The sequence below is a fragment of the Musa acuminata genome, chromosome BXJ3-3 (genome assembly GCF_036884655.1).
Source record: "Musa acuminata AAA Group cultivar baxijiao chromosome BXJ3-3, Cavendish_Baxijiao_AAA, whole genome shotgun sequence".
In the NCBI taxonomy this organism is placed as follows: Eukaryota; Viridiplantae; Streptophyta; class Magnoliopsida; order Zingiberales; family Musaceae; genus Musa; species Musa acuminata.
Window position 1 is genome coordinate 33,725,678 of NC_088351.1, and position 19,720 is coordinate 33,745,397.

The following is a 19,720-nucleotide window of genomic DNA, read 5'->3' on the forward strand; positions in this document are numbered from 1 at the left end:
GAGACATTGGAGGAACGGAGAGGGTGGGTGGGCTTTAGAGGAAAACACCAAAGGGGAAGAGAATAATGATGATGATGATGATGACGGAATGCATCATGTTAGGGATTGGAGTTTGGATGGGTGGGAGCAGCATGATAGAGCACCCACCTTTACAGTGTCACGCCTGATCACGGATGGATAAGCTGAGCATCATGTACCGGAGAGAGAGAGTGAGTGAGTATTGTTGTGATCCCTTTTCTTGCTATTGGCAGAAGGGAAGAAGTACACACCTTTTTTTGTCTTGCCTTTCACATGGGATTTGGATTGCTCTGAGCTCTGCTCCCACTCTCACTTTCTGCTACCAGATGAAGTATGCGATGAGTTACCTCAATTTGTGTCCCCAGTCAATAGTCTCAAAGAGAATTATGCATCGGGTAGATTGCTTGTCTGTCATATAAAAAACCATCTGTACTTGAGAAACTGAAGCATTAGAGTAAACATTACACAAATGTAAGATTGATTGCACACATTGTGCATGTAAAATCACAGTTTTGTTGGAACCTTTGTTTCGCTACGTTGCTAGTTGGCGGGTGCGTGCGAACCAACTTGGGACGACGTTTACAATGGGCAACGTAGCAATGAGTTCATGAAATATAAGCCTTCATGAGGTCAGTGAAGTTGCAAACCTCACCAGTCCTGGGACAAGTTATTTTGCCTTCGTTCTTGCTGGCCATTTCTTCCAGAGCCTTCCAGAGGGTCAAATGAAGAGAGAGTCAGGCAGTCAGTCTAACAACCGATGCATCGATTTCTATTGTTCTACCAGCCATGGGACGAAGGGTATCGTACCTTAGTGCTGTACACGTACCCATTGGGTAGCACAAGCGGTGGATTCTCATGGTCCATCAACTCTTTTGTTATGTAGCAAACCAGCTTGGAATGGTGCAGCTTTGAAAAGGGTAGGGGTTCTGCTAATTTGCGAAAACCTTCTTGTGATAGTGGATCTTCTTTGCTGCAAGCCTCTTTGTAACAAAGTCTTAGCAAGGTTAAGAAACAAACCGCATTAAATAGATTTAAATAATTCATCATGCAATAAATTCAGTACATGTAAGAAAATTGATTTAGTAAGACTTTGTGACAATTCATCGTGCGATAAGTTAAGGATACGGAGTCTTGAGGGCCGTCAAGCCTGCTTGGAGATAGATATTCAGTAAAGGTTCATTAGTCATGCCAAACAATCGGCAGAATTCCTGCTTGAATTGCTCAACCAGACAATCCCATTGGGTTGGCTCAAATAAGACCTACAAAGATACACAAAATAGCATCAAGTGAAGATGGGAATTTCCGACAAGACTATCATAAGTAGGCTCCGGAATATAGGGCCGGATATCTTCTTTCCATATATGCTCATTACATCACATATCAAATTTATAATTAACTGAAAAAAGGGCTTGTAAAAGGACCAAAATGTTCATGGGTTTTGTTATGATGACACCTTTAATTTATACATCGATTTCTGCACTACCTAAACAGATTTGGCTCATGCTTACTTCCAAATTTTGCCTCCAGCTATACATTTCAGAAATGATTTAAACAGCCGTGAAAACAACCATTACTAGAAGAAGACTCACTTGTACAACATGGATTTAGACAAAAACAACATTCTAAATAAACAGAAACTTATCTTATAGGACCAAACAGCCAAGGTAAATCAGGTCTTGCAAATGCAAACACGACAGATTCGACTTACCTTGTAAGTTGAACATTCAGTATCGTGCCTAAAAGCCAAGGTTGCCACAACATGCTGCAGTTCCTTCATATAACTAGCTCCCCAGGGTGCAAGATATTTTCGGGCATATGAAACGGCCCGCAAGTTTTCATCAGCTCTTACTAGCTCTATGAACTCCTGAAGCCTCAATTGAAACTCAAGCTTACTCTGCAATTCAAAAGACAAGATATAAGTGACTGTCTGGATTCCTTTCATGGATGCCTAGTATACAAGCATTATACATAAAAACCTAGTGGACTGTCACTACTGAGATTAAAAGAAATGACGACATAGACCCCTTCCTGGAAGAGTTCGAGGACAGAAATAAGAAATGGACCTTGAACAGTGTGGTTTATCCACTGAAATAACCATAGTAATAACATATAATGCATCAAATGATCATTTTATTGAATGATTAAGAAAATACAAAGAAGGGTAAGATTGTACAAACCAGACTCAAACTAACAGTCACAAAAGGCAAGCCCTCAGATGTTCCGAGCTTAAAAGACAACATATCTGAATAGGTAATCCTTACCACACCAACAAGAAAACATTAAAATCCCATCAATCATAAAAACTGATATTGTTGAAAAACTCTATCAGTACCTTACTAGGAAAAGGCTTTAATTTTATTGAGAATAGTAAATATATATGACAACTTCAATGTTTAATATGGACTTGAGATCTCCGTAGAAAAGGAATACCTCCTCCCTTTTTTCAATAGAAGGTACGGAATGGTGTACATCAACAATTCTTTAACTATTGTTTTTATAAAACATACCTTGGATTTTTTCAACCGGGATTTGTTCTCTGCACACCATGCTAAAGCAAGAGCTACCTCTTTATTCTGAAGTGAATCAATAACCTTTTTTGCCTCGAGAAAGATGTCAATATCAACAAGTTCCTGTCATAAACAACCTACTGAGTCAATAAGGAAACTCATGAAGCACAAAAGAACATGTTCACAGCTTATATAACAAGCATGGAGCAATGTTTTAAAGGGAAAGGTCAATGGAACAGTAGAACTATCACACACCCTATTACAAGACCATGCAATTTTTAATAAGTTTAGGGTAGGACAGTAGAACTATTACACACCCTATTACAAGAGTTCAACAGGCATCCTAGACTCTGACTGCAGGAGTGCACGCACAAAAACATAACCTCCCTTTGTTATGCACACTCCTGCAGGACTGCAGGAGTGGTCACCATTTTCTGGAAACTAACCTCCCTAAGTTTTTATTTTTTCAGATAAAAAAAATAAGAATCGATAAGAGGTTTGAGGATAAACCTGATGCTCTCAATAATTGGAGAATCTCTGACAATGATTTCTGCAGCTTGACACTCTTTTACAACTACCTGCTGTGTACACCTTGCGTGAGTGGTAAAAGAGTTCTTACCTCTTACCTGGTGTTATTATTTAAGATGAACTAAATCCTTTACTAGTAGTTTCTCTACCAATGTTAGACTAAACAAATTCTAATTATTGTTTTAGTTTATTCATAGGAATCCTACCACACAATGGAACCCAATAAGATGGGCATAATAACAAAATAACTTGGATAAATATACAATCTTATTAACTGAAAAGTTACAAAAGAATTTGAGAAAACAAAGGTTCCATTCATTGTAAAAAACAAAAAAGAGAGAAGCTTAAACAAAAGAAAGAGTAATTGAACAAAGGAAGAGGATAAGCTCTTTCCTCACCACTCTCCCTCTCCCGCTTGTCTTGTTATTTGCTCTAAACACAATCCGTTTATCACTGCATCCCAGCATTCTACCCTTCTACTGTACACATCTTCATCATCCTCCATCCTCTCCTTTATGCCATTGAAGATGAAGATTAAGTGGTTTGACCATAAGTATCAGAGGATATTTTAATCGTGTCTTCTTTTGTTGTTGGTTCTTGGGCCCTCAATGTTGTTGTATGTCATTTTGGTGGTTTATCAAACTATTTGGATACTTAGTTTCATAACTGAGGTTCAAGTCATCCTTCATAATATTCCACAACTAGTTACAGTCAAGCTGTCCCACTCACAACCAAAAATTTCATCATAATTTATACATCAACAAGAGCATGCATGTAGCCTTTTCTTTTCTTTTTGTAGGCACAGAATGTTCAAGGAATGGGGCATCTGGTTCATGTCTTATTGCCTTCTAAAACAGCACAAGTGTCGGCTGGTGAGGGAAGAAAGATCATAGATAAAAATGTTTTGAAATCAAGCAATGATGCATGGATGCTAAAGTTTGTTTGAATCTTGTCATTGCTTGGCTTATATTTGATCTCAACTAAATTCTTGATTCTATTTTGAAAAGTTAATGAATCATATTTTAATTGTATATATGGTTTGTATAACAATATCGAAGATTAAGCAACATGTTGGACAAGTGAATCCCTACTTCTTTCACACACACATATATATGGCAGCTATGCCAACAGTGTTTTCTGATTAAGTTTCAACATTTTAATCATCGGGTGCATCATGGTTGGCTCACACACACACACACACAGATATATATATATATCTGTGTTGCGATTTTTCCTAGGATCATCATATCTATGAGGGCATTGGCACCATGAATTTTATTTTTATTTCATTTTTTTTACTGTGATTGAAAAATAGGAGATTATGCATACATCTAACCAAAAACAATACAATTTCTCTTTTTTTAAGAAAAAAATGCATTATCTTCTTATTTATCATTATGATTTCTTTTGCCTTCATTTATACATATTTAACTCAAGCTTGAACATGCTCAATACCCTCCCTTTAATCTTACCATAGTCTCTTGATCTTCCTTTATCAAATCAGGTTGACCATAGATTAGCCTTCTTGATGTGCTCACGCATGACTGGCCAAGTGGTTTATTTCATGCCAACGAATCTTGGACTTTGAGGCGGCTAACTTGTCAACAACTAGATATATGATAGCTCCATGATTTTTCTTCCACATCCAACTAGAAGAAACAGCAGAAAAATCAACAAGATAACTTGTCTTTTACATTAGATTGACACCCGGTTCTAATAGGAAAATAAAAGGTGGCCAACGAACTACAACATTATTATAATTCAAAGATGGAAAAAAAAAATACTGTTTAGAAAATGGAATTCATGTTTAAGAGATGACAAGTAAAGAGGAAAATGATCATTCATTCATAATTATCATTATAATTTCAAGAAAAAATGCATGAATATAACAAACTAGTTATCAACAGAGATACCTACACCTCTCAACAATTTATATCCTATTAACGTATGGCAAAAGAAAGAAATTCTAGAAGAAAGTCAAAGGAAAATGACCATAAAACGATGGAAAACTGAAAGGCATCCCATGCTAAACTTCTCCCCACTACAGGTACCATGATCCATGAAACTTAAGAAATCTGTGCATACAGAACTTGACAATTCACAGACCATATTTATGCTACAAGTCTCTGTGATAAAGGTGAAAAGGACCCAATATAAGAAGCTTTCATCGTCTAACATTTTAAACTTTTGGTCATCTGTAATAGGAGCAGTATTTAACATAACATGTATACATTATGTATGAATTGCCTTTATTTATTTGGCTTTCTTGTTTACATCATGAGTAGACTGACCCAAGATCTCCAATTGCTCCCTCAATTGACTTTGGACAATAAACTTGCTTCACAAATCCAAATATGGATATACTGACAATCCGGTCGGACTAGGTGTGCCACTAAATGAACAGAGCTGAAAGAGGTATCAGTAGGAATTCACTTAACATTGTAACTATCAGTACAATGCCTTAGTAACTATAATGGTCAGAATAATGCCTGAATTATTTCATAACAAGGGTTTCATGCAAGCTTCGGTCAGCAACACATACATAACATATGATAAGAGGAGAATCATTGGCAAGAACAAACTTAGAGGAGCATGGTACTGCTGCATCAAATAGTTGCAGGTTATTATGTACAAGATACATAAGGACCAGAGTATGGCCAAATAATTCCAATGATTAGCAGAGTGGACGAAAATACCAAGAAAAAAGATTTTTCTTGAACATAAAAGGATACCTGTATCTTGCTGGTCTCTGCAAGCTTCTTTGCAGTATCGTAGTATGACATTCGCAGCATATAATCAACTAGAATTCGGGTCAATCTAACGTCCTTCCACTCAGCGAATTTATCGGCATCAGCCACCGAATCCAAGTGCTCCAGCCGAGCACGGCACCTCTGGGCCTGCAGATTCTCCACCCTGCTCCCCTCTTCCAACTGCTCCAACTTCAACGAACGCATCATCAAACAACAATCTTTAAATATCAACCGCAGCGCCTGCCAAGAAATCCGCACCTTTCGCTTAAGACCCTGCAGGCGGGAGACGAGGGAGCTGAAGTGAGTGAGGGCATCATCCCTCGACATGGCGTCCGAGCGGTCAACGGCCTCGGCGACGCTGGAGAGCACGGCCGCTACCTCCTTCTCGGCGAGGCGGTAGTTAGTCCGCATCGTCCTCTTGAGGTGCTCCAAGGGAACCCTAACGAACTGGTGCTCCAATTTGAGGGACTCGGTGAGCTGGGCCAGCCGGGTGGTGGGTGCAGTGGGAGCGGCGGCGGCGGCGGTGGCGGGAGGGACGGCGGGGGAGGAGGAGGCGTCGCCGTTGGGTGCGGAGTCGATATCCATGTCCATGTGGCCGCCCAGGAGGGATAAAGGGGAGGGAAGAAGATGGTGGATCGACGGGGAAATGGGGAGGGAAGACGGCGACGACGGTCTAATGGCGGTCGAGACGGGAATCCACCGTCGAGAGTGGGCGGTCGATTCACGGCGGTTCGGTTTCTGGGAAGACTGGAGACTTCGGATCCCTGATGGCCTGCAATTAATGATGAGGAAATAGGACCGCATTTGTATGGAATTACGTCTCTGCCACCATCCCACATTGTAATATGCTTTTATTATTTCTTAAAAATGTAATAAAGATAAATAAAATTATATATCATATGGGCATTAGTATTATGATTATCAATAAATAAATAAATAAATTATAGCATGTAAAATAAATCTAGATTCTATAGCTACATAAGACATAAGTGTTGAATCGACCGAGAACATGAAGAAAATAATAATATTCACAAGTTAGGATTCTATTTACCTGAATTTTTCCTTTTGATGGCAATGATATATTGATATTCCTTAATTTCTATATCATATCAATAAGAAATTGGCACTTTGAATTGTTATTATGTCAATATTTTGTAGCAAAAATAATAATTAAATTCATTATAGAATATTGTTATCTATAGTGATGATTCAATTTATACAAAGCCAATTCTCTTTTTTCCTATAGACATCTTTTTTGATCAAATACTTTTATTACTTTCCTTATTGGTCATATATTTCTATTATATGCTTTTATATCTTGCTATAATCATTTTTTATTAAATCATCAGGTGGATGTAATTTTTTTATTCATATTACATTTTATAAACAAAATTTTAATTCTTCATCCACCTATTTTTTAAAAATATGACATCACAATTAAAATTAATTTATTAATATATTTTTATCAAAGTATTATAAAAAACATTATAAGTTTAACAAAGCATATATGTATATTTTATATTACATATATGACATATATTAAATCCTTGGATTTTTTTAATTATTTTATTAAAGTAAATTCATGAGTAGTAAGAGAAACACGATAATATTTTTCTTTTTTCCACATGTATGAGACTTACTAGATAGTAACTGTGATGAAAGATTTAAATTGTGCTTATAAAATGAATTCCATACATAATAGATCTATAACTCTAATTTTATAGTCTATGTCACATTCTAATTTATAAAAAGAATAATAAATCAGTATTTTATTATCCATAAATTACATAATATTTTTTTTTCTTTAATCATCGAATTTAAATTCTTATCTTTATAATAATAAATATTCTATTAACTAGAAAAATGATGACATACAGGGTCACAAGTTCTTCCACCTAAGCTTCAGATCTATTACAAAGTAGTAAATTACTCGAAAAATAAATATAAAATAAAAACATATCAGTAACCACACGTTGATAGGAACCTCAAAAAAATCATAAAAATAAATTTTAATATTTATGTAATATAAATAAATATCAATAATTTAATAAGAAATGATAATATATTGAATCATCATAAAACTTATGCATCAGAAAAATGATAATAATTTCTTATGTAATAAATAAAATCATGCATCAGCCACATGCAACACATATATAATAACTAGATAACAAAGACGCACACCACACCCGATGGTGCACTCTCCCAATAGTAGATGGAGAGGCATATTTTAATCCCCGAAGGGAATCGCCATACTTGCTCTCGATAGGGATACATAAACATTTATGATCATTCAATTACACTCATCCATTAACTTACACATTTATCAAAAAATTAATATGATTAAATATTATGAAAGATCATACTTGATGTAAATCTGTTAGACTATGTTCATTAATAACACCGTACTGTAATGGGCTCACAGCTCCTTTCACATGTTGCTCTTCCGATATAAACTTCTAGCCTAGTTACATATATATAACAATTATATCAATATCATAAACTTAAGAAAAGTAAAAAATTAATAATTATTTTTAAATGATATCTTCGAATAAACCCTTTAAGTTCATCTCATAAATGCATAAAAGATAATCCTCAATCAACCAAAACCCTAATTGGAATAGCTCAATTGACTTAAACCAAACTCGATTCGATTATCACGTAAGAGAACCAATCTCAAATCTTTATAGAACCGATGGTCTAATTTAGATTTGATTGATATCGATTAGATCAAGTAGGTTTGAATTAGTTAAGTTAGTTTGGAATCATCCTAAACCGATTTTAACTGATTAAACCTATTTTATTTAGTCAATTAACAAGTTCAAACCAATAAAGGAAGAGGAAATTAGACTATGTCATATAATGCTAGTCCAAACCGAACTAACCCACCTGAGTCTTGGATGAGTCACATATGTTGCACATGCTTGTTCCAAGTAATAGGTTGAGTTGAGGTACAACGGGCCAGATAGAGGAGCGATGATGTGTCTAATGCGAATCGCATAGCTGGGTAGACTTAACTTCATTGACTAGGTTAAACCTCACTTATAAGTTGGACTAAGTCTTACCACTGAACTAGGTCATGCTTGGCTCGCAAGTTGGTCGTACCTAAATACATGAGTTAGAGTCATACCTGACTACATAGATTGGGTTATACCTAGCCATATGAGCTGACCCATGCTTGGCCACATGGGCTGGGTCATACATAGCCATATGGACTAAATCGTACTTAGCCAGATGGGTTGGGTCATGCTTGGCCACATGGGTTACGTCGTACCTTGTCACATAAGTTGGCTCTTACTTGACCACATAGGTTGGGTCATACCGAGTCACATAGGCTAGGTTGTGCTTGGCCACATTGGCTAGGTCATACATAAACACATGGGCTGAGTCGATCTGGTTTGACAGATCTGTTGGGAAATCTATGGTGATATCACATGCACAATGGAAGAATAGAAAAATAAAATCCTAGAATTACTATAGAAAAGAAGGTTTAATTGTTGTGCAAAAGTTACATAAAAACTCGTAAAACTAAAAAATTATACGTAAAAGAATTACCTAAGGAGATCGTATATCCCTGAAAACCTGTAGATCTGTGGGAGAGGATGAAGGAGGTCAATTGTCCTCCTCTCTAGTAGCGATCCACACAGTAGGGGCTTCTAAGATGCTCCTCAAATAACTGTCCAAAACTCTTCCTCGCGCCCACCACACAATAAAAAAAGGCTGCCTCTTCTTGCTATCCACATGCCCCAAATAGGGGCTACAGTACAAGGAGAAGAGGGAGAGAGGGGTATAGGAGGCAACCAAAAAGAATCTCTAGTCTATGGGTCTTTAATTTCCTTCTATTTATAGAGGCCCCTATCAACTTAACTTTAATGGATCTTACCATATAAGGTATTGTATCTTCATATAACTACCAAAGCATCTTAGATTAGTGGTCTTTACCTAATAATATCTTATTAGCTCTTATTGGATCTCATTCATAAGATCCAATAATTCAAGGGCTTATTGGATATATAATAAGATATGAGTTCCAACAAATATCTCATATCTGAACCTTTACTAGTCGCAACGCCTACCATATGTGTATGACCCTCTATGGCCACTATCGAACTAGCCGTGAGTCATAACTGTCAGAACTTCTTTTGACTCAGTAAATTATTATATCCATAATAATTCACTCAACTCATCGATTATAGATGTACTATGCCACTACGCCGTAGTCCCTATACGATACATAAGAATCTAATTATTTGGGCATATCTATCCTCAGTTACCGTGTACCTATAATCACTCATTCATCTAATATCCCAGAAACCGTATACCAGACATTGTGCTATCAGACCCATATGATTTCTACTCGAGTCTTGCTCTAATCAGATTCTCTCGTAGAACTCTTTCTCTCTCAATCTGAATGACCCTGGTTAGGGATTTGTCTGAGCAAGAATACATGAGATATTCCTCTCATAACACCGAGAATGGATGATCCTCTATCGACACTCAATAATCCTGTAAGGTTTTATGAAAACTTTTAGGCATATAAGTCCGGTATCAAAGAATGAAGTACTCATACATGACATTCTTGGTGTCTTAAGTCTAAGGACCAAGTACACCACTAGGATAAAGGAATCGTTGTCTGACAATAAGTTATCATTAACTATCCAATATTCCGTGAGCGGATCAATTAGTGAACTCATTATCCAATGAGCATATGTACTTTAGTTATAGTATCTCCACATGAGCAACTATGAGATCAACTACCTCCATCATATGGACGGGTATACAATATACCAATCTATCCAGTTACCTCGATATCCATCTCGAGTAACCTATGACCAGGATTATTTTGGATCTATGTTTAAAAATAAATTGGTCTCATTATCATGATCTCATTACGATCCGATTTTCAGATCAATGAAAATCACAATATATATGCATATATAAAAAAAATAATATAAAATATCAAAAATATAATAAATAAAAAATGTGTGTCATGTCACATATGTCATCACTCACTTGATTGGCTTATAGGACACAAGTGACTAGCAAAAATTATATATCTTCTTTTATATTTTCTTTATCTCTAAATCCATTAATCATCGAATCAATGATATAAAAGAAGAGAAGACATGTCTAGTTCTATTGATATTATTAAAGATCTTGTAACCGACGATGATATGATTAAAGGTTTTACGAGAAAGATACATATTATAAATTTAGAGAATTATTATTATTTAAATTTTAGAGAACTTGTGTAATACAACTTTGAGAATACGAAGAAATACAGCTTACTAAAGGATAAATAAAATAACTTTGACAAACAAGTTTGTACATGCTCATCTTCATCTTCTCCTGTTGCTAAACACAGGGAAACAAACTAATGCAGAGAATTAAATGATGATCCAATACATTTATGATATCTCGATAGCACAAGAAATACTTTAGGCAGCCTTATTGATCAAATACTTTCTTAAATTTTGATACTTATGAAAATGAATAAAAACCAAATGATATTAATATAGTAATGCTTTTATTATATCTCAAAATCAAAATGTAATATATATATATATATATATACTAATACTATAATTATTTACAAAAATTAATTATCAAAATTATTTTTACAATCTTATGATCTCTTGCTAAAATGAAATGATGCATCGAAATATACATTAATAATGATCTTATACAATTAAATTTTAAAATTAATTAATTAAAGCTTGTATATCTTCTTCAAGGTTATAATCATTTATTTTTTTACATATCACAAGACTCTCAAATGTTCATTCGATAATATTATATGATTAACTTATAATTATTATACAAAGAAAATCAAATAATTTTACATCAAAATTTTTAATATCTTACATATAGTTATACTATTGATTCAAACCTCAATAAAACTTAGAGTTAATAATCAATAGTATAAAATTAATACTATAAATACATGATCTACTATATATATATATATATATATATATATATATATATATATATATATATATATATATATATATATATATATATATATAACACCCTCAAATGTTCATATGATAACATTGCAGGATTAACATATAAACATACAAGTAACTATCATACAAATAGGATCAAATAATTAAATTGATTGTCTATCTTACATGTATCCTACATATAGCCATACCAACAAAGATATAATTCAAATTTTAATAAACCATTAATGTTAACAAAACTTAGAGTGAGAATAATCAATGGAATATATATAAACGATTATCAAGATATGAACTATAAAATAAACGTTATAAAATTAATGAAGCTCGATAACATTTTTATTCAAATAAATCATTTGATAAAACATTATTGTACTCCTATCTTCACTGACAAATTGTGGTGATAGTATGTATTAAATCTCTATCTTGTATTGGTTTTGTCAAATGAAAGTCCATCCCCGATAATATCGACTTATTTTCCTCCTCAGATGTAGCATGAGCGGTAAGTGCGATGATTGGGATATGAAGATCATAATTTCTTTCCTCTGGACGTATTTGTCTTGTTACCTCATAACCGTTCATAATTGGCATCTGTGTACATATACAAAACACATAATAAAACATTATTATAAATTTGACAAAACAAAATAACAATCTACACTAAGAAGTTTTCATCAAATCTTAAAACGTAACTTAACATGAAAATTTGACATACATTTCAAGATGATATCAAGCAACTCATAACTATGTTGATGAATTTGAACTATATTAATCAAATGGAATGGATAAACTTAAAACTAGAGATTGAAATTAATAAATTACGTTAATAAGATTAAATGCATAAATTATATGAAAGAACATATCAAGAAGATTGGATCTAAAACTTAAAATGTTTAGTTATTTAAAAAAATAAAAATAAAAATTAATAAAAACCAAATTATATTAATATAGTAATGCTTTTATTATATCTCAAAATCAAAATGTAATATATATATATATATATATATATATATATACTAATACTATAATTATTTACTAAAATTAATTATCAAAATTATTTTTACAATCTTATGATCACTTGCTAAACATGAAATGATGCATCGAAATATACATTAATAATGATCTTATACAATTAAATTTTAAAATAAATTAATTAAAGCTTGTATATCTTCTTTAAGGTTATAATCATTTATTTTTTTACATATCACAAGACTCTCAAATGTTCGTTCGATAACATTATATGATTAACTTATAATTATTATACAAAGAAAATCAAATAATTTTACATTAATTTTTTTAATATCTTACAAATAGTTATACTATTGATTTAAACCTCAATAAAACATTAATATCAATAAAACTTAGAGTTAATAATCAATAGTATAAAATTAACACTATAAATGCATGATCTACTATATATATATATATATATATATATATATATATATATATATATATATATATATATATATATATATATATATATATATATATATATATATATATATATATATATATATATAACACCCTCAAATGTTCATATGATAACATTGCAGGATTAACATATAAACATACAAGTAACTATCATACAAATAGGATAAATAATTAAATTGATTGTCTATCTTACATATAGTCATACCAACAAAGATATGATTCAAATTTTAATAAACCATTAATGTTAACAAAACTTAAAGTGAGAATAATCAATGGAATATATATAAACGATTATCAAGATATGAACTATAAAATAAACGTTATAAAATTAATGAAGCTTGATAACATTTTTATTCAAATAAATCATTTGATAAAATATTATTGTACTCCTATCTTCACTTACAAACTGTGGTGATAGTATGTATTAAATCTCTGTGGTTTTGTAAAATGAAAGTCCATCTCCGACAATATTAACTTATTTTCCTCAAATGTAGCATGAGCGGTAAGTGCGATGATTGGGATATAAATATTATAATTTCTTTCCTCTTAACGTATTTGTCTTATTGCCTCATAACCATTCATAATTGGCATCTGTGATGCATATACAAAACACATAATAAAACATTATTATAAATTTGACAAAACAAAATAACAATCTACACTAAAAAGTTTTCATCAAATCTTAAAACGTAACTTAGCATGAAAATTTGACATACATTTGAAGATGATATCAAACAACTCATAACTATGTTGATGAATTTGAACTATATTAATCAAATGAAATGCATAAACTTATAACTAGAGATTTAAATGAATAAATTACGTTAATAAAATTAAATGCATAAATTATATGAAAGAACATATCAAGAAGATTGGATCTAAAACTTAAAATGTTTAGGTATTCAAAAAAATAAAAATAAAATTAATAAAAACCAAATTATATTAATATAGTAATGCTTTTGTTATATCTCAAAATCAAAATGTAATATATATATATATATATATATATATATACTAATTCTATAATTATTTACTAAAATTAATTATCAAAATTATTTTTACAATCTTATGATTGCTTGCTAAACATGAAATGATGTATCTAAATATACATTAATAATGATTTTATACAATTAAATTTTAAAATAAATTAATTAAAACTTGTATATCTTCTTTAAGGTTATAATCATTTATTTTTTTATATATCACAAGACTCTCAAATGTTCGTTCGATAACATTATATGATTAACTTATAATTATTATACAAAGAAAATCAAATAATTTTACATTAATTTTTTTAATATCTTACATATAGTTATACCATTGATTCAAACCTCAATAAAACATTAATATCAATAAAACTTAGAGTTACTAATCAATAGTATAAAATTAACACTATAAATGCATGATCTACTATATATATATATATATATATATATATATATATATATATATATATATATAACACCCTCAAATGTTCATATGATAACATTACGGGATTAACATATTAACATACAAGTAACTCATACAAATAGATTCAAATAATTAAATTGATTGTTTATCTTACATATATCTTACATATAGTAATACTAACAAAAATATGATTCAAATTTTAATAAACCATTAATGTTAACAAAACTTAGAGTGAGAATAATCAATGGAATATATATAAACGATTATCAAGATATGAACTATAAAATAAACGTTATAAAATTAATGAAGCTCGATAACATTTTTACTCAAATAAATCATTTGATAAAACAGTATTGTACTTCTATCTTCACTGACAAATTGTGGTGATAGCATGTATTAACTCTCTAGCTTGTATTGGTTTCGTCAAATGAAAGTCCATCCCCGACAATATTGACTTATTTTCCTCCTCAGATGTAGCATGAGCGGTAAGTGCGATGATTGGGATATGAAGATCATAATTTCTTTCCTCTTGACGTATTTGTCTTGTTGCCTCATAACCGTTCATAATTGGCATCTGTGATGCATATACAAAACACATAATAAAGCATTATTATAAATTTGATAAAACAAAATAACAATCTACACTAAGAAGTTCTCATCAAATCTTAAAATGTAACTTATATGAAAATTTGACATACATTTCAAGATGATATCAAGCAATTCATAACTATGTTGATGAATTTGAACTATATTAATCAAATGAAATGCATAAACTTATAACTAGAGATTGAAATGAATAAATTACGTTAATAAGATTAAATGCATAAATTATATGAAAGAACACATCAAGAAGATTGGATCTAAAACCTTGTTAAAATGTTTAGGTATTTTAAAAAATAAAAATAAAAATTTAATGTAAAAAAATTTATAACAAAAAATTTATGTTACAGATAATTACTAAACTCAAATATTCTTGTAATGACATGATAAAGTTGATTTATACTCAAGTAATTATTTAGTATTTTTTTTACATAGATATGATAGCAAAGATATGATTCAAACTTGTACTATAAGTTGAATAATAAAAAGTTTATAATTAATTAATCATGCGTATGTAAAATATATTGATTTATTTTTACCTCGCAATCCATAATAATGATATCATAATAAAAGCGCTTTGACTCTCCCATTTCAGTATCCCTTTCATGTGCATGACTCAATTCCTTTAAAGCATCACGAATCAAGTTTAAGGCATCCAATCCATTCTCAGAAGACTTGATGGTTGCACCGAGACGAGCAAGCATGGTTGTAGCCACATGACGTAAGGTAGATACATCCTCAACAAGCAAAATATTCATACCTTTTAGTGGTTTTTCATCTTTCAAACTGTCCTTGGATCCAAATATTTGATTAGCATGTTGATTGGATCGAAGAATCGAAGAATTCACTACAAATTTATCACTTTCCATAAAAGAATTTGATTCACCATATTGCTGCCTTTCATCGAGAATAAGATCTTCATTTTCTCTTCCAAAGTTTTGCAGAAGTCTCAAAAGCAAGTATAAACGAGAACCATGAATTGGCTTTTGTAGTATAAGATCACATGGTACTTCTTTAGATCTTCTCAAATCTTCACCGGGAGCATTCGAATTAAGCAACCAAACAATTTTATAATGACTTCTAGGAACCTTGTCCGTGAAATTCTTTAAGGCCGATACTATCTCCGAAAAATTTGCATGAATTAATTCAACGACAATTAACCAATAAATACTGAGACCTCCAGAGCCATTCTTAAATTCCTTATTGGTTGAAGGTAGAACATTATCCATCTCAATATCTTCTTTCTCCTTGCTTGACTTATAAGATGTCGTCGTATTCAAGAAATTGATAAGTGACTTTGTATCAAATTTACCTGAAATATTAAAATTATCCTTGATCTTATCAAGTGTAGGATAAAGAAGCTCCGGATGATTAATTGTCCATACTTTTACTCCTAAGTTTTGCATCCATCTTTGCATTATTCTTTTTGTTTCATCACCTTCAACCATAAGTAGCGAATGAATCCCTTCTATTGATAGACCTCTTCTGAATGCCAAAGCTCGAGCATTTGATTGTATAATCTGAGTACTTGACTCGATGCACAATATACTAGATTTTTCATCTTTTTCTTGGTCTTCTAAGTCACTTGATTTTAGAAATATATTAAATCTAAAACAAGTTCCCCTTTCACTTGGATCTTTATCTTGAATTTTGATTTCGCCACCCATAAGACGCACCTAAAAGAAAGAAAGAAAAAAAAGTTAGTATCACTCTAGAAATAAAGATATTAATTAAATTATAATATCAAAAATATAAAAGAACATAGAAAATAAGAATGAAATTATCAACAATACTCACATAAGATTGAACTATCCCAAGTCCCAAACCAGTGCCTTCGTAATCTCTGTTAGATGATTCTTTAACTTGCACATAATTCTCAAACACAGAAGCTCTTTTCTCCTTAGGGATCCCCATACCTGTATCATCTACCTCAATGACAATTTCGATGAGGCTATTATCATTTTGAATGAGACTTTGATCTCTTTTATCTTTAGATATCCATCTTAATAGAGGATTAAATGCATTCCTTGAGTTGCAAAAATTCTGAGAAGAACATCTGAGATTTTCTAAGCTTGGCTTTTTAGCCCATGCACGCAAGACAACATGTCCATCGGATGTAAACTTCACAGCATTGCCCAATAAATTATCGATGATTTGCTTAAGTCGTCTGCAATCCCCTTTGACGTTGCTAGATAAAAGAATAGAGCAATCACAAGGATCCCAAATAACCTCCAAACCCTTTTTAAGGGCTACAACATGAAAAATATCGACCGATTCTTCAAGAACTTGTGCAATATCAAATTCAATTTCTTCTAGTTGCATTTTTCCTGCTTCGATTTTACTTATATCAAGTACAGAATTTAGAATACCTGCAAAAGAAAAAAATTGGAAAAAGATAAGACACTTTGTTTGATGAAAAAAGCTAAAAGGATATGATAATATTGTACTTTGAAAACATTAATAACACATTCATCTATGATGAAATAACCCATGATAAAATAAGTAATTAACATTTTCTAATGAACTTACCGAGAAGTTTTGATACACAGCCATTCATTTGCTCCAAATTTCGAGATAATTCAGAATTTTGAGGAGTATCACTACGGCATATTTCTATCAGACCAGTGATTCCCGCAAGAGACGTACGTATATCGTGGCTAGCACTAGCAAATGCTAAACTCTTGTTCATACTTTTTCTTTCTGCTTGTTGTATGATCCCTTTTTGCTTGATGAGATCAGCTCGCAAAAAAGTCTCATGTAATTGTGCTCTTTGAAGCAATTGTAGCATCACGTAGCTCCCAAGAATTGTCCCAAGAATCATAAACAACACCAATAAAACGATAGCAATCTTTGTTTTCTGGAATAATGGTACAACTTCTTTGTCAGCAAGAGTTACTGTATATACCTATTAAACAAATAAGAATTTACACAGTTAATTTGAGGCAATGATGATTATTTTGTAACTAAATAAGATTAGTTTCAATAAAATGTTGAAGTATCAAAGTGTCTTACCAGTTGGACTCCAGAAACATTTAGCAGAAAGCAATCAAGCTGATATCTCTTACCCGAAATCCACAAGTAATTTGTGTTTGATGGCCGGATGGAAGTATTATCATGACATGCAAAGCTATCGTACTCTTTTAATACATTGGTATCATTCTCATCCATCACAAGAACTGACATCATGCTATTATTGTAAACAAAATGAGTATGAGGAGGCCCGTTTTGTGCAATGATATGCCCTTCTACAGCCAAGTGAAAGCATCCACCTTGAAGATTGATCCTTGAAATAGAATCTCTCAAACTTCTTAGAGGAACTCCCAGTGACAGAATCCCACTCTTAGCAACTGGAGCTGTAAAAAGTAGCATTTGCTCCTTGGCATTTCCCCACCCAACTCCCCATGAAGCCTCTCCTTTCCTACCATTCGATGCATCTTTGGAGTCATTCGACTGACCTGGTTGAAAACAGACAATCTTCCCATATGGTTTACCAGTTTCTCCATCTAATGCTTGAGTGCACCACGAATAGGCAAAGAAATCATCAGAAGTATTTGATACGTTAGTGAACAAATTGTAACTTTGATTTCCATCACGATAATAAGAGAAAAGAATTCCCCGTGGCTCGATATAAGATATCTGTGCGACCCATTGCTCCATCAGAAATGGCACGTACAGTTGTGGAACTATCTGCAAACGCAAGAGGTTCATTAGCAAGAGCTCCTCACATTGTGCATAACAGTGGTCGGTTCTTTACCTTGCTCCCTGAAGTGAAGAAGGAAGACAAGTTCTCCTCCCAGCTAAGAGCCTTGGCTGCTTCGTACGTGAATGTGTTTGCCTGGAGCAAGAAGTTGGAGTGATCTTTGATTTGCGAGACTAATGCTTCGAGTGTTTCTTCATTGGCATCTTCCATCGTGTGCTCAACTATCTGACTCGTGAGAATCACCAAGACGAGCACGCTAATGCCCATCATCAACAACAACTGCTCCAAGAATAGGCCAAAGAATTGAGTACTGCTGGGTGTCATCATAAGATATCATTCAAAAAATTAGAAACGCTTACCAGAGGATAAAGAATCCAACTTTGACGAACAACCCTATACGTGTTCATGTTCTCCTGTTGCTAGACACAAAAGAGATGATATCCGATATATTTAAGAACACTGGTGGATCGAAAGTGACTGGTTTTAGCGCCCTTTGTCAGGCAAGTTTGCTATCTCATCGAAGAAAAATCTCGTTTTGCATGTTATTATGTTTTGTAGGCGGCTTACCCACAGTCAACAGAGATGCGATGAGACACCTGCCGAGGAGAGAAGGCAGCAGCACAGTGGAGGGCACCGCACAAACAGGCCCGGAAAGGTCGGCGGCGGCGATGAGTAGGTCAAAGGATGGAGAAGAGCCGACGAGGGATCGACCGGGTTCACGTCAGCTGTCAAAAGACTGGTTGTTTTGTAGGGGCATTACGGTAAATTAAAACGTCTGCAACGAGAAGGAAATCCAAAAACCCAAAACCT

General features: G+C 32.8%; 2 protein-coding genes across 3 annotated transcripts; both read right to left on the reverse strand.

The window, feature by feature from the left end:
• Positions 1-48: 48 nt before the first annotated feature.
• LOC135632982 (protein MAEA homolog) lies at positions 49-6,624 on the reverse strand. Of its 2 annotated transcripts, XR_010494867.1 has the most exons (9): positions 6,062-6,624; positions 5,786-5,983; positions 2,526-2,648; positions 1,727-1,912; positions 1,144-1,277; positions 826-1,012; positions 541-725; positions 270-426; positions 49-182 (listed from the first exon to the last, which is right to left on the reverse strand). XR_010494867.1 is itself a non-coding variant. In XM_065141947.1 (7 exons), exons 1-7 carry the CDS (start codon positions 6,605-6,607, stop codon positions 624-626), a joined length of 1,476 nt encoding a protein of 491 aa, XP_064998019.1. In that variant the 5' UTR covers positions 6,608-6,624; the 3' UTR covers positions 435-623. The 2 variants fall into 2 exon arrangements, 1 of the variants encoding a protein (XP_064998019.1); XM_065141947.1 differs by lacking the exons at positions 49-182; positions 270-426 and having other exon boundaries at positions 435-725.
• An 8,353-nt stretch (positions 6,625-14,977) lies between these two features.
• On the reverse strand, positions 14,978-19,177 carry LOC103979568 (probable histidine kinase 2). The gene is made up of 6 exons (XM_009395742.2): positions 18,965-19,177; positions 18,223-18,897; positions 17,740-18,115; positions 17,008-17,579; positions 15,750-16,886; positions 14,978-15,184 (listed from the first exon to the last, which is right to left on the reverse strand). The coding sequence occupies exons 1-6, from the start codon at positions 19,175-19,177 to the stop codon at positions 14,978-14,980; spliced, it is 3,180 nt and encodes a 1,059-aa protein (XP_009394017.2).
• Between the last annotated feature and the right edge of the window lie 543 nt (positions 19,178-19,720).